Below are 16,243 nucleotides of genomic sequence, written 5' to 3' on the forward strand. Positions count from 1 at the left end.
AAATACGTGCATACACAAATGTATTTACATCCACAGAGAAGCAGAACCGCAACATGCACATTCTTCTGCAACTTGCTTTTGTCACCAAATACCTTGCAGATCTTCCCACAGGAGTGTGTGCATGTGAACATATATAGTAGGCGTACTGGACACACCAATGAATTGACTTGTTTTAATTATTAGATGGTGTTCAGTAATATGAATATATGTTTATTTTATTTCATTTCATTTGTATGCATTTGGAAATATTTCTGTAAGACACATATCTAGAAAGGGGAAGGAGGAATTAAAGAGCATATACATTTAAAATTTTAATAAAGCCTAAATACCTTCCCAAAAGACTAGGTCATTTTGCAATCCCACTAAGAGTGGATGAGTATCATTACTTTTTCACTCACTAGACATGTCTATTGCACCGTGGACGTTTACGAGTGTTACGAGTGTTAACTAATCTCTTTACAGCGACCCTGTGGGACAGACACAACTGTCCCCCACTCAAAGGCAGGAAGGGCACCGCCAAGGCAACAGCGGTGGGGCTGGCCAGGCAGCATGCTCAGAATGGCTTCAGAACACCCGTGCCTTCCACCTCGGTGCTAAGCTGCCCTCAGCCTTACCCGTTTCCACACACTCGTGCCGACACTGATCACCAACCTTATAACTGTTCCCAATATGGTGAGTAAAATGCATTCCTCATTGTTGTTTCAATTTGTATTTCCAGGATTATTAACCAAGTCAGATGATCTTTTTCTCCATTAACACCTTCCTAGGAAATAAAAAGTCCAAGGAGATAAACTAGGTGAGGGAGGAAAAACCAATCCCAACAAGCAAAATTCCTAGGAATTTCAGAACATCCACTTTCATGATCAAAACCAGTAGATTAAATAATGGCCAAGAGAGCCACAGACCCGTGTGTCAACTTTCAGGTTCAATTCCAAGGTGAACGGTGTGCTTGTGTCTCACAGAGAACACGAATTACAGGAGGAATCGTCCCGGCCATCTCAGGACGATGCAGAACTGGTCTTCACACTCTGAGAAAGCACACAGCTAGGAACGGCCGACACTGCTGTGGTGGCGAAAGGGGAAAAGACCAAGCTGAAGCCAAGGAAGAGGGGAGTCAGCTCAGCGCTCGGCCTCGCAAAGAACGAGCTGACGGGGATCGCCTTCAGTCGGGCAGTTTGCACCCACTGTCCACTTGTCATGCCATTTCCAGCCTCTGTAACACGCTCAATGTGCCTTGAGCTGATCATGCTTCTGCCAATGCCTGAAGAAAGAGCTCCTATACACGCAATGAACACATCAGCAGTTTGCAAACAGCTGGCGAGACTCAAATGTGCATCGATGCCAAGTAAGTGGGGTCAAGTCAGCAACAAGGGTTACGAGTATTTCCGCTGCCAGGATTCAACAGGATAACTACACCTCTTTAGTGCCACCGCCATCCTCCAGGCCCTCGGACAGGCAGGACAACAAAGATACAAGGTTGAAACACAGTACTCCCCAAGTTATGAGTTACTTTAATGTAATGTTCTCCCTTTTCTCTGATGAAAGCATTAAAAAAAAAAAAACCCCATTTTAAGAGCTATATAACATAGAAAGGAATGTTTTCCCTATATCACATCCTCACCTACCCAGTAAGTATGCAGTTATCAGATTTTTTTCCTGCTAAATATATTATTTAGAGAGGCTTAATTTTCTCCCAGCCAGAAAAGGGATCACACCATACAAATTGTTTACAAGCTGTGTTTTCCATTTGTCCTGGCTACTTTTCCACGTCAGAGGGCAATCAGTCAGAACCAGCAGGGAAACAGCCTGCAAGTCCAGGAGGCTGCTTCCCAGAGTCCACTCTCTGTGCATCTCAGTCTCCACCAAAGCAAACTTCTGTGCACAATTCAGTCCAACACCAAACACAGCAGAACAGACTCAAACACACGTGGTCAGGACAAGATAACACGGTTACTCTGCTCTTTACTGCTACTTCATTAAGTCATTTTAATGTAGATGATTATCATCTCCAAACTATTTTGTGTTTGAGAAGTTTTAAAATTTTATCTAAATTTTTAGATAAAATGACAAACAACACATTTTTATCTTCTTGTGTTTTAAAAATAAGATTATGGCTCTCCAAACTCTGACTTTTTTGGGCAGTCAAAAACATTCTTGAAAACCCCACTTCAATTCATAGGCTGTGTTAACTGTTTTTTCACTCTGGATCACTGGTTGGTTTGCCCCTGTCAGAAACCGTCAAATTCAGGGTCAGATGGGTGCTATATGCTGAGTACAGTGCCATGTTTGGTGTCTTTGCCCGTGGTTTTTGCCCAGCTTTCTAATTTCTGGGTTAGATGTTTTCAAAGTGGAAAATATTTATGGTGGCAAGGGGGTATCTTCACCATTCTTTGGAATTACTGTTTTAATTACTGTGTTATATAATTATTACCTTTTTATCACCAAAGTGTCAAGGTATTGAAATAATACCTTGCAGTTAAAAGGGCTACATAAAGTTTTTTTTTAGTTCAATCAACAGTATCACAATGTAGATTTTAAAAAATGGACTCTATCATCTATATTCTAGAGACAGAGACATAATCAGACAGTGACCAAGGAGAAACCCCCCAGTTTTGTAATTGTACTGATGAGTTTAGGCATCACGAATCCATATTTCTCCAATAGTTTTTATTCTACAACTAATCGTCAGAGAAAAAGAAAATACAAAACATTTACCTGGACGATGACAATTTTAAAAAGATGGAAGCAGATTTTAAATACCTGGGTAAAAATAAGCCTCCCACAGGAAGCCAGGGCAGACTTCAGAGAGAAGCGTGGCTTCTTGTCATCACCCGGTGGACACGTGTGCAGGTGGACACTTTAGATACGCGTGAACAAGGGCACACAGGAAGACAAACACATGTAAATTCAGGCACACAAGAAGACAACATATGCATGAAGACAGACACACGTGCACTCAGACATGCATGGCGACGGACACTCACCAAGACGGACACATGTGAAGACAGGTATGTCTCCTGTCCTTGTTCCATCAAGTTCTCTGACTCAAACATCCTGCATAAGCCCCACTCATTTCCTGGGCTGACCTTTGTTTCCTCCTGGGAAGCATCCTTCCTGAGGGGAATGCTGACAGGGCGAGTCTTGGTGTCAGACATAGCCTGGGCAGCACACCTGGGGGCCCAGACCTCAGCCGGGCTCCTGTTGCCAGCTCTCCAGGGCACCTGCACGTCCTGCCCATTTTCAAGCTGGAGGCCTAAGATGACCATGATCTCTGTGCACCCCAGAGCCTTCCACATTCCCTTTCATGTAGGTGAGAGGTGTTCCGTTGTCTTCAAGAAGAGTGACATCAAGATACTTAATGGCCATGGCCTCGGGCACCAACCCACCAGGCCCAGCGTCCACTCTGGCAGGACCAGCTCAGACCAGCTCGAGAAGGCTGGCCCTGCACGGCACTGCGGGCTTCCACCCAAACCCACCGACTGCCTATGCAGCTCTCTTATAACAACTCAGCTTGCAGATTTACAAACATTATAACAGAAGAGAATCACAGAGTGATACGTGTTCAGAAGGGCCAAGGCCCTGTAAATCTGAGCAGTGGAGATGCATCTGCAATTTTTCTTCACTGAGGACCATAGGCAACAACTGAGTGTCATTTTCTACTTAAGTGGATAAAAGCCAGGCGGGCAATCATCTGCTCCCAGCTCCTTACCGCAAGTTCAATCTCTTCTTCAACGCAGGGCAGAACAAGCTGTCCTGGGAAGGTTATTCAAGCACAGGACACAAATGCTCAGATGACAGTGCAAAGGAAAACATCAGCCCCCAATCCCATTTGAGTGAAGAGATCAGCAACAAAATAGGGTGACGTGGCAGCCAACCGCTCATTTTTTGGTTTTTTCCTTTTTCCTTTAAAGATCATCCTTTGAGTAGCAGACAAAGTGAGGACTGCAATGCTTCCCATGCTGACTTTATAACACTTAAGACAGCGTCCGTTTTGTCCTCACACCAAAATCCACAGGAGCAATGACTAGGCCTCCTGGACCCCGAGTCAAAACGGCTTGAATAGAATGGATCAAAGCTATTTTTACTTAATAACCTGGCCTCTGACTTCTTATGTGTGGAAAGCTCACTTCAAGTTTTAGGAAGAAAATAAGCACAAAGTATTACAAAATGGGTGTAAACACACAGGCTCATTTTCCAAAAGCAAGACTTTTTCCAACCTTTCTGTAGACACAGTCGTGTACATGAACACCAGGAACGGCGAATCTGCCCTCTATTCACAGGTCACAGAGAACAGCCCGCAGAGGAGGACGTTCACAAAAATGTAAGTGTGAGTGTTTTCATCAAGTTTGCTTGAAAATGATGTAAGCACGTAAGAAACAAGGGCAATGAAAGAAACAGGTTCTAAACAGGAGTCTAGCATGTGTTTTTCTCCTAAAGATATTCACCCCTGAAACAGAGCCCTTGTCACCCGCTTCACCTCCACGCAGAGCCTGAGAGCAACAGCCGGGTGCAGAGGCCATGCTCTGCACAACCAGCACTCAGTAGCTCCAACATGCAGCACATGCCTAATAACGAGATAAAAAGATGACAACCATCTCAGTGAGACTAAGAAACGTGATCAAGGCAAGGGAACGGAACATGAAATAAGAAGCGACCAGGGGGCTATTTAAATTTTGATCACACCATTATTCCTATTTCTACCTAGAAGAGTAAAATTGTACCTTTTTTTCATCTTTTCACCCCTGTCCCTCGGTTTACTCAGGAACCTGAGAGACGCCAATCACAAAACTGGTGGTCTGAGAAGACACCCCAGCCAACCAGGGCGGGCGGCTCTGGGGAGGGGCTTTGGAAGTCAGATGACTGGAGCCCGAGAGCTGTGCACGCGGGCCGGGGGCGATTTTACCGTATGTGCTCAGTGCAGAAAGTGAGGTGGCAGAACCCATGTCCTCCTATGTTTATTTATGTCTGTGTTCTACTCAACTCCTGACTCTCCACGGCTGTGCATGCAACACATAAAGACCACACACGGCTCTGGGGCGCCTGGGCAGAAGCAAGTTTCCTGCACAAACTCTGGGGTCCAGAGCTTGCTCCTGTGGAACGGATGAAGCCCCTTCTTTCCCTGCCATTAGAACATCACCCTGACAGCCTCAGACTGCTGCCCAGACCCCACCTGCGTCCACGCCTTCTCCCCATCTCTCTCCCTCCTCCTCTCCCCCCCCCCACATCCTCCTTCTTTCTCCCACTCCTTTCCCCTCCTCCCCCCCTTCCTCCCTCGTCTCAGCCTTTCTCGTGACCAGCCTCATGGGGGCCGTGGAGGGTAAGGACACAGCTTTCTGCTGGTGCTGTTTTCTCAGGAGACCAGATTATGATACCGTAACTTTAGGCTATTAGCTGCACCTAGATCATCAAGTAAAATGAAAGCAAACGAAACCCCACATGACTACTATCAGGTAAAACTGCAAGGTAGCATTTTCCTGATTAGGTGGGTGTGCACATCCTGTACACAGACATGCGGGAAAAGGCTCAACTCTTCACAGCACTTGCTGCTGGTAAATTATGAAGGGTCATCGTAAGTGTCTGGCAAGGGACTTTTACTTCTCACTTTACATATTTTTAATTTTTCTTTCATTCATCTATTAACAAAATAATATACTAAGCACCAACTATTAACCAGACAGAGACAGAGAATAAACAATAATACACCAGTAAATCACACAGCACATGAGAAAGTGGCAAATGCTGAGAGAGGGCATCACAATGAGTCACACAAGCGTGGGAGGGGCGCGTTCACTCTTGGGGGGGTGGTCAGGGCAGGCCTCGCAGAGGTGAGCAAAGACAGAGCTCTGGCCACGCTACCCTGGGGGCACACCAGGTAGAGCGGGCAGCAGAGACCAGGAGGTCTGGTTGCGGGGAGGGAGGATGGGGCAGTGGGAGAAGGGGCCAAGAGGGGGTGTGGCCAGACTGCATGGCCTTGTGGTTCCTGCAGGCTCTGGTCAGGAAGGAGAGCAGGCAGAAAGAAGGCTGGGAACCCCCGTGAGGAGGCAGGAGAAACAGCTGGGCTTGGATGTTCCCTGGTGAATCAGATGGGATGTGAGAACAAGGCTGGAGGCCGGAGGGAGGTGTGGGGTATGTTTACACATGGCTCCACTGAATGGTAAGTAAGAGAGGATGATCACGGGGGTGGATGCTTAAACTAAAAATCGTGACCACTCTGTCCCCCACTCTCCTTCCCACGTGAAAGGAGAACTGAGTCCACAAACAGTGGCCAAGATCTAAAAGATGAAGGCCAGCCCTCTGTCTTTGCATGCCCCTGGGTCTAACCTGAACTTCTCATGGACAGTGGACAGATGTGAAGCCTTGGGGTGGGTGGGCGGGGGGAGCAGCAGGAGGGACAGTGGTTACACACAGCCTGGAGCAGACGTGGGTGTGGGCACCAGGGCCTGGTGTGTCAGACACAGGTAGGAGGCACAGGTATCCACGGCCTCATTTACAGGTGAAGAACCAGAGTGTCTCAGAGGCTAACTGGTCCATTAGAAAGTAAGTCTACAATCTGCCTTTTCTATCAGATAAGGTGGTTGTGAAAATCAAGATGAGAAGACTGAAAAGCACTCTTTCAAATGTACACAGTTCTGGACAAACTCAAGGTAAACAACACCACGGCGAACACCTGGCAAGCACTTGCTGGCCTTGAAATGCACCCTGAACTCTGCCCCTAGGACCTCTCTCCTATTGGATATGGTGAGCATGAAGTTTGTCATTCCAAGTCACAACAAAAACCAAAATGGGTTGGCGGGTAGCACATTGGAGTATTAACCACTGTGAGAATCTCTGCATGTGGGAATTCGCCGGCTGTTTTGGGCCAGTCATCAGTGATGCTCTGTTCATTTTACTGCAGCGAAGTGAAGTACCACTTCCTGAGGCACTCCAGGCAGATGTGTGCTGCCTGCAGGCGCCGGGTCTCCAGAACCACAGGGCACCTCTAGGACACGACATCACCTGGCCAAAGCCACAAAAGAACAAGACAAAACCTCAGAAAAAGAACTACATGAAGCAGAGAGAAGCAACTTACCAGACAGAGCTCAAACTAATGGTCATGAAGACGCTCACTAAACTCAGGAGAAGGATGGAGGAACTCAGTGGGAATTTCGATAAGGACACAGATAATATAAAAAGAACCAAACAGAACTGAAAAATAACAGAAATCAAAAAAACACTAGAGGGACCCAAAAGCAGATCAGAGGATGCGGAATGGATCAGTCATCTGGAAAACTGGGTAGTAGAAATCATCCGATAGGAACAGCAAAAAGAAAAAAGAAAGAAAAAACATGAAGATGGTTTAAGGGGCCTCTGGGACAACATCAGGCGCATGAACATTCACACTATGGGGTCCCAGAAGGAGAAGAGACAGAAAACCTAGCTGAAGAAATAATGGATGAGAACTTCCCTAATTTGGGAAAGGAAACAGACATCCTAGTCCAGGAAGCACAGAGGGTGTCAAGATGAATTCAAAGAGACCCACATCAAGACACATTATAATTAAAATGGCAAAGGTTAAAGATAAAGAGAGAATCTTAAAATCAGAAACAGAAAAGCAACTATTTACATGCACGGGAACCCATATAGACTATCAGCTGACTTGTCAGCAGAAACTCTGCAGCCCAGGGGTCTGGCAAGATATATTCTGAGTGCTAAAAGGAAACACTCAGAACCAAGAAGACTGTACCCACAAAGCTAACTAGAAACAAAAAATTATGAAAGGAAAAATCTCATTGGTAAAGGCAAACATACAGCAAAGGTAATGGATCAACCACCTGTGAAGGTAGTAGGAAGATTCAAAGACAAAAGTAGTAAAATCATCTACATCCACAATAAATAGTTCAGCAACACAAAAAATTTTAAAAATGTAAAATATGACATCAAAAACAAAGTGGGGGGCGAGTAAAAATGGAGTGCGTTTAGAATGTGCTGAAACTTAAGTGACCATCAACTTAAAACAGATGCATATATACACAGGTTGAAATATATGAACCTCATGGCAACCACAAACCAAAAACCTGTAACAGACAGGAGAATAAGGAGAAAGGAATGAAACATACCACACTGAAACAATTCCTTCTTTTGCTAATACCTTCTTACCCTACTCCCCTCCTGCTTACAGAAACCTTCCATTTTGTACAACCCCTAGGAGCGTCTTTCCACTTGCTAGATGGGATGCAGCCCAATTCATGAATTGCTTAATAAAGCCAACTGGACCTTCAAATTAAAAAGAAACAAAGTTGGAAAGAATGCTGGTATGTCTCCCCAAAAGTGAATAATCCTTTTTATGAAGTGAGTGATCACAACTCAATGTCTCTGCTTTAGAAATCTGGATTTTTTTCTTTTTTTTAATTGAAGTATAGTTGATTTACAATATTGTGTTACTTTCCGGTGTACAGCAAAGTGATTCAGAGATATAAATACACACACACACACACACACACACACCATTCTTTTCCAGATTCTTTTCCATTTTAGGTTATTACAAGATACTGAATAAAGTTCCCTGTGCTATACAGTAGGTTTTGCTGTTTATTTTACGTATAGTAGTGTGTATCTGTTAATCCCCAAATCCTGATTTATCCCTCTCCCACCCCCTTCCCCTTTGGTAACAGTAAATTTGTTTTCTATGTCTGTGAGTCTGTTTCTGTTTTGTAAATAAGTTCATTTTTATCATTTTTAAAGATTCCACATATAAGTGATATCATATGATATTTGTCTTTCTCTGACTTACTCCACTTAGTATGGTAATCTCTAGGTCCATCCGTGTTGCTGCAAATGGCATTACTTCATTCTTTTTTTATGGTCGAGTAGTATTCCACTGTATATATGTACCACATCTTCTTTATCCATTCATCTGTCAATGGACACTTAGGTTGCTTTCACGTCTTGGTTATTATAAATAGTGCTGCAGTGAACATTGGGGTGCATGAATCTTTTCAAGTTAAGAGTTTCTGTCTTTTCCAGATATATGTCCAGGAGTGGGATTAATTCTATTTTTAGTTTCTTAAGGAACCTCCATACTGTTCTCCAGAGTGGCTGCACCAATTTACATTCCCACCAACAGTGTAGGAGGGTTACCTCTTCTCCACACTCTCTCCAGCATTTATTATTTGTAGACTTTTTGATGATGGCCATTCTGACCAGCATGAGGTGATACTTCCTTGTAGTTTTGGTTTGCATTTCTCTAATAATTAGCGATGTTGAGCATCTTTTCACGTGCCTGTTGGCCATCTGTATGCCTTCTTCGGCGAAGTGTCTATTTAGGTCTTCTGCCCATTTTTTGATTGGGTTGTTCATATTTTTGATATTGAGCTGTATGAGCTGTTTGTTTATTTTGGAAATTAATCCCTTGTTGGTTGCATCATTTGCAAATATTTTCTCCCAGTCAGTAGGTTGTCTTTTTGTCTTGTTTATGGCTTCCTTTGCTTTGCCAAAGCTTTTAAGTTTAATTAGGTCCCATTTGCTTATTTTTGTTTCTATTTCCATTACTCTAGGAGACGGATCCAAAAAGATATTGCTGCAATTTATATCAAAGAATGTTCTGCCCATGTTTTCCTCTAGGAGTTTTATAGTATCTGGTCTTACATTTAGGTCTTTAATCCATCTTGAGTTTATTTTTGTATATGGTGTTAGAGAATGTTCTAATTTCATTCTTTTACATGTAGCTGTCCAGTTTTCCCAGCACCACGTATTGAAGAGACTGCCTTTTCTCCATTGTATATTCTTGCCTCCTCTGTCATAGATTAATTGACCAAAGGTGCATGGGTTTATTTCCTGGCTAATTTGCCTAGTTTTGCTAATAAACTTTTAATCTTTTTAAAGAAAGATTTTTATAAAAGATTTTTTGCTTCTTCCTGCCTGCTGATCCACATAGCAGAGGCACATGTGCTGGTCTGAGAAGAGGCTGAAGACCTCAGGTTTACCTTGCTTTCTAGAGGGCTTTCTACGGAAACTTGTGAATACCCTGCTTATATAAACCACAAATTGCCAAAGCTCTGAATCTCCTATTGTCTATATTTTGTCTGTTTGGAACTATTTATTAGACTAGAAAAGCACCTCTTTTTCTTCATGTATAAAATGAAACCAGATGAACATCCTTCTAGCACTAAAGCTCTAGGTTGACTACATTTAAGTGCATTCATTATATGCATCTTACTTTTTCTCTGAAAATAAGAGCTTTACCACTAGACAATAAAAATTCCATTCATTACTTTGGCCCACAGATAAAGTCCTCTTAACGAAGAAAATTTATTTGAAGAAAATAAGACCTGATGTTGGGTCTCATTCAATTCATGCACGTCATTTATTACTGAAGGGCAGGGATAACATTCCGTAAACTAATGGAGATCTCAAACTATTTATTAGCTTATTTGATGCTAATGAGCTGACAGTATTGGCTTCTTGATAATGGCACATAACCTGACAAACTGAATAACAGCAGCCACAACTGGAAGATCATGAAGAAGATTTAAAAGATCTTTTTTTTTCTGTAAGAAGAATAATTCACTTGTCCACTGTTTGAAACTAAGAAGCCTATTTTTTCTTCATTTGTCCTCCCTATGAGTATCCTTGTCCCTAAAAAATAACTTAAAGGTTAAAAAACTTATTAGGAAAATATAACTGATACAATGTTATAAATGGTTACTCCTATATGAAGATAGTTTTTACAAGTTTGAAAGCTTTTTGTATACACTGTTAACAGCGTGGACTGCACTTATATCAGCTAGATATAAGAGTCAGATGTGAGGCAGCACCTATTAACATCATTTTTTCTTTTTTTGTCTAAAGCTGTAAGAAATGCCAATTCTCAAGTCCTACTTTTAAATTTAAATAAGCGGCATTTAATTCTAATGACATTCTCAGACGTCAGTCAGGAGGCTGTGTTAAAATGAGGTCTTGCCTGCACTTCTAAATTGCCTTGGCTGGGAACTACAGCTCTATGGAGTAGCAGGTTATGGTCAGCTCTATTGAGTATGTTCTTATGTACCTTATAAGAATGTAAATCAAACAATAAAAATCTGAATTTGAACAAATTAAATACCATTTTTTTTCATGTCATCTTCAAAAAAAAAACTCCTTTGCTCATCCCTTCACCCTCTGCCAATCAACTCTGGCATAATCTATACAACATATCTTAAAGGCACAGAGAATACACTTTTAGGAAAAGCAAATGAGCAAATCATTTGATCATAACAAGTCTACATGAATGAATCATTCATTCTGTGAATCATCTGTGGCAATGGTACTATTTCACAGAACTGTGGAATCTTAAAAATTTACAGGTAGAAGGAAATTGAGAGATTACTGAGTCCAAGCCCCTTGTTTCTTGGTGGAAGAAACCGAGGCCCTGGAGAGAAGGAATGTGCCCAGGATCGCATGGCCAGCCACCAGCGGGCAGGGCTCAAACTGGGACTCCTGGCCCCACCATGCTTCCGGAGGCTGAGTCCCCCTTAGAGTCAAATTAGACACATACTTGAATACTGATTTCTGCAGGACAACGTGATGGCGAATCTGCTACTGCAATCCTGATGTGTTTTGTACTCCAAGGTCGGACATAAATGTCAGAAGATTATTTGTTGCAAACCTTCTCTTTTGGGGAAGACAATGCCATCCTTTAAAAACTGAAGACTGGATTCTGGTTAATGGTGCCATATTTCCTCATCAATTTAAATTATGTTACAGACTTTTAATTTCTGGTTCACTCAAAATTAAAAGTTGCTTCTGGGGACTTCCCTGGTTGCGCAGTGGTTAAGAATCCACCTGCCAATGCAGGGGACACAGGTTTGGGCCCTGGTCCAGGAAGATCCCACATGCCGCAGAGCAACTAAGCCTGTGCACCACAACTACTGAGCCTGCGCTCTAGAGCCCACGAGCCACAATTACTGAGCCAGCGTGCCACAACTATCAAGCCCACATTCCACAACTACCGAAGCCCTCGCTCCTAGAGCCCATGCTTCGCAACAAAAGAAGCCACTGAAATGAGAAGCCCACGCACTGCACCGAAGAGTAGCCCCTGCTCGCCGCAACTAGAGAAAGTCTGCACGCAACAACGAAGACCCAACGCAGCCAAAAATAAATAAATAAATAAATAAATTTATTTATTTATTTTAAAAAAGTTGCCTCTCATACTTTAAAGATTTTCAATTTCTCAACCTGTTAGTCAGGTGGCCTGGTTAATTTCACATTAACAAACTCCTAAAAGCATCTGAAGGTGTCTCTTTTAAGGGCAATCTTTTCATGAATATTTTTGCAAATCCCAACCTTTCAGTAAAAAGAGAATTCATGCACTTTGTGCACCGAAAGCTCTGTCATCCTCTGCTACAACAGAGCACACTGGTGTGAGACGAAATAAAACATACTTAGAGACAGAACCCAAAGATGTTGGCGAATTAGTCATGTATAGGCTGCAAACGTCTGGGTGATGCAAACCCTCCTTTCTCAGGTTAGTGTGGATAACTGGGAGCTGCTGACGGTCAGACAGGCCGCTCTAGCCCTTCTCACCCTGGGCAGAGTGAGCTCTTATGAGCCGTAACCACGGCCTGTCCCTGACAGGCCCCAATGGCTCTGAAGCAGGCAGTGATGCAGGAGTGACCTAGGACCAAGGGCACTCACTGTGCTTGCTGGCCTTAGCAAGAGCCCCAGAAGCCCAGCCCCACACAGCGGGAGACTCCAGGCCCCAGAGCCCTCTGATGTGCTGCTGAGCTGCTCAAAAGCTCAGAAGACCAGTTTTTAAAGTGCAGTATGTGCAGTATTGCAGAAAATGAAGATGACATAAAACCCGCATGTCCAAGGGCACAGGGGTGGCCACAAAAATTTCGTTTCATCCAACATTTACTCTGTTCTACCCTCAAGTTAAACCTGAGCCTAATACAAGCAAATGAAAATGTGCATAACCTGCCAGGACAAGGTTCACTGCTCAACGTGCCTGTGGACAGACTTCCACTCACTCGGGAATTACAGCGAACCTCCAGAGTGAAAAGTGAGTTTCTAACTAACGAATCTAGACTATTTAAGAGAATCCATTCTAGAATACACAAGAGTAAAACCTCATCTGGAAAAGCTGGGTCCTGTTTTTATTATCACACTAAGATGAACTGCGATGGCTCCGGGTCTCTGTTAGCTGCTGAATGAGACCCCTCCCCAGGCTGCCCACTTGCGTTAACACAGCAGTACCTCCTGATGGCCACAGTGAGAGCCTCTGGTGAGCTGGCGCACGGACAGATGACCTCCTGGCGTAGACCTTTACTTTGGAAGACGTTGAGAAATGCGTCACAGGAAGAAATAGACCCTAGAGGGAAAGGGGGGATGATGATCAGACAGGCGAAGCAATGTGAACAATTAAAAGTATCCCATAATATAAGATGCTTTTGAAGTTAGGATTTAGGCACATGTGGAGTTAGGCAGCATGGAAAAATACTTCATTTAATATATAACTTATCACTCGTGTTACAATGAAAGATAATATTATTCTCAAACACAGAACTCGAGAATTTAAAAAATGCAACTTCTATACTTAAAACCTTTTTGCTGACTGAAGAACTTAACTTTAATAACTTTTCTGAGACATGTTCTACCATTTTCAACATGCATGTTCCAAGAAATGAGTAAATCTAAACCCAACTAAATGAAGAAAACATTTCTCTATATTAATATGAGTGATGAGATCAAGGTATAATTACTAGGAACCTAACAGCTAAACTAGTGCCTAATACAAGTTTACCTTGCTTCCTGCAAGACATATTACTCTGCAGAGTTATGGGTAAAACCAATTGTGTATTAAACATTTCACATTAACAAACTCCTAAAAGCATCAGAAGGTGTCTCTTTTAAGGGCAATCTTTTCATGAATATTTTTGCGAATCCCAACCTTTCAGTAAAAAGAGCAGAACTCATGCACTTTGTGCACCGAAAGCTCTGTCATCCACTGCTACAACAGAGCACACTGGTGTGACACGAAATAAAACATACTTAGAGACAGAAAGCTAAAATTGTGTATTTATGGAGTTATTTTGTAAATGGAAGAATCATTTATAAACTAATACAAAATTACCTGTTTGCAAGTCCACTTTTGCATATCAGATGTTCTTTAAGAAAGTATATACTGCTTTAATTTACAAATATACATGCTGCAGAGTTTACAAATGTGGTCAGAAACATACATTGTATGTTTCTGTATACAACATATACAACATATACAACATACATACATTGTTCATTCAGTTCATTCATTCACTTTGCTTCTCGCTTATATATTCTTCTCATAAAAAACAAGCTAGCTGGGTTTTTGTTTCAACTGACTGAAATATTTCTCAAGGTATATTAATAGTATTCTGTGGAACTGCTAATTTATTTTACCTAGGTAATTTCTGCTACAGGATTTGATAATAAAATTCCATTAAAAATGACAAATCAAATTTCCTGATCAATAAAACTACTATGGACCATAAAATAATAATAGTTAGTATTTCTTGAGCGCTTATTATATCCCAAGGAACTGTACATAGGGATTGCTTCGTTTAATCCTCATAAAATCTGATGACTGGGTACCATCTTGCAGCTAAAAAAAGGAGAAGAATTTTAACAAGTAAGTTATGTTCTCTTCAGAATCAGGAAGTGGAAGGGCTAGGACTCAACCCCAGGGCTGTGTCTGGACCTTCAGGCCCTGGTGCCCGTAGGCTACGCTAAGTAATACTGTTTGGCTATTATCTTAAGACCACTTCTTCACTAAGGTAAAGACTAGAAAAGGGAAAAATCAAACCCCAGAGAATGAAACCTGGAGAATGAGGCCCCCTCCTGCCTGCCTGGTGCCTTCACTTACAGGGATTTGCGCCGTCGGCCACTATCAGCATCCGGAGAGAGGAGAGGTTGATGTCTCTCTGATCCCTGTGCGCCACCAATGCCCAGTGCATGTCCCTGGATTTGACACAGGCCACTTTTGCTGAAGGAGAAGCAGGGGGGAAGTGAGTCACCGCCTGTGCCGCTGGATGGCGCGACATTAAAGGGGCAGCCTCCGCAACGCACCTTTGTACTGGCAGACCTTCTGAATCCAGGACAGCGGGTTCACCTTCATCAGCGAGTATGGGATGCTGATCACGTGCATCATGTTCATGACGCTCTGAAAGCATGACACTGGGCAGTGAGTCGGGGAGGGCTCCATGTGGGACTCACCCTGCTGCCAGGGGCTCCCTGGCGGGGGGGTGGGGACCACATGGGCATCTCACTGGGGATGATCCTTTAAGAGGCTGTGGGAGTGGAGGCGACTTCTCAAAGCTTGTCTAGTCCTCCCGACTCCTGCTTCTACTGATACAATGAAAGAATCTAAGTCCAATGGAAGCAACCTAAATGTCCATCAACAGATGAATGGATAAAGAAGATGTGGCACATATATACAATGGAATACTACTCAGCCATAAAAAGAAACGAAATTGAGTTATCTGTAGTGAGGTAGATGGACCTAGACACTGTCATACAGAGTGAAGTAAGTCAGAAAGAGAAAAACAAATACCGTATACTAACACATATATGTGGAATCTAAAAAAAAAAAAAAAAAAAAGGTTCTGAAGAACCTACAGACAGGACAGGAATAAAGATGCAGACAGAGAATGGAATTGAGGACATGGGGAGGGGGAAGGGTGAGCTGGGATGAAGTGAGAAAGTGGCATGGACATATATACACTACCAAATGTAAAATAGCTAGCTAGTGGGAAGCAGCCGCATGGCACAGGCAGATCAGCTCAGTGCTTTGTGTCCACCCAGAGGGGTGGGATAAGGAGGGTGGGAGGGAGATGCAAGAGGGAGGAGATATGGGGATGTATGTATATGTATAGCTGATTCACTCTGTTATACAGCAGAAACTAACACACCACTGTAAAGCAATTATACTCCAATAAAGATATTAAAAAAAAAAGAGTCTAAATCCTTTTCTTATAAAAAATTAAGTTGAATGATCATTTTTTTATTGGCCTTTCAGTCTTGAAGCTTAATTCTCTCTGGTGTATTCTACTCATTTTTATTCACAAAATTAATTTCCTTTATTAAATGTTACACTGAAATCCAAGGAGCAGTGGAAAGTTGTCTTAACCTCCTCACTCTTCCATCTACCCTGGCTCATGTAGACCAGGACCCGTAAAAGGTTTCTTTCTTTAAAACGGATGACAAAAACTAACTTTTTAAGTAAATGGTCAGTCCTCACACATTGCAGCTG

At 42.8% G+C, this 16,243-nt stretch overlaps 1 protein-coding gene across 6 annotated transcripts in view; it reads right to left on the reverse strand.

Annotated features, from left to right (window-relative positions):
• The window catches only part of DIP2C (disco interacting protein 2 homolog C), a 370,310-nt gene that overhangs the window by 82,489 nt on the left and 271,578 nt on the right, over positions 1-16,243 (reverse strand). For all 6 annotated transcript variants that reach the window (XM_082386001.1, XM_082386000.1, XM_082386005.1 and 3 more), the window contains 3 exons: positions 15,061-15,154; positions 14,858-14,977; positions 13,213-13,327 (listed from right to left, as the gene is read on the reverse strand). In XM_082386001.1, the coding sequence (XP_082242127.1) occupies positions 13,213-13,327; positions 14,858-14,977; positions 15,061-15,154 (329 nt within the window). The remainder of the gene's footprint in view (positions 1-13,212; positions 13,328-14,857; positions 14,978-15,060; positions 15,155-16,243) is intronic.

Source organism: Balaenoptera borealis (assembly GCF_965194805.1).
Source record: "Balaenoptera borealis genome assembly, chromosome: 3".
Lineage (NCBI taxonomy): Eukaryota > Metazoa > Chordata > Mammalia > Artiodactyla > Balaenopteridae > Balaenoptera > Balaenoptera borealis.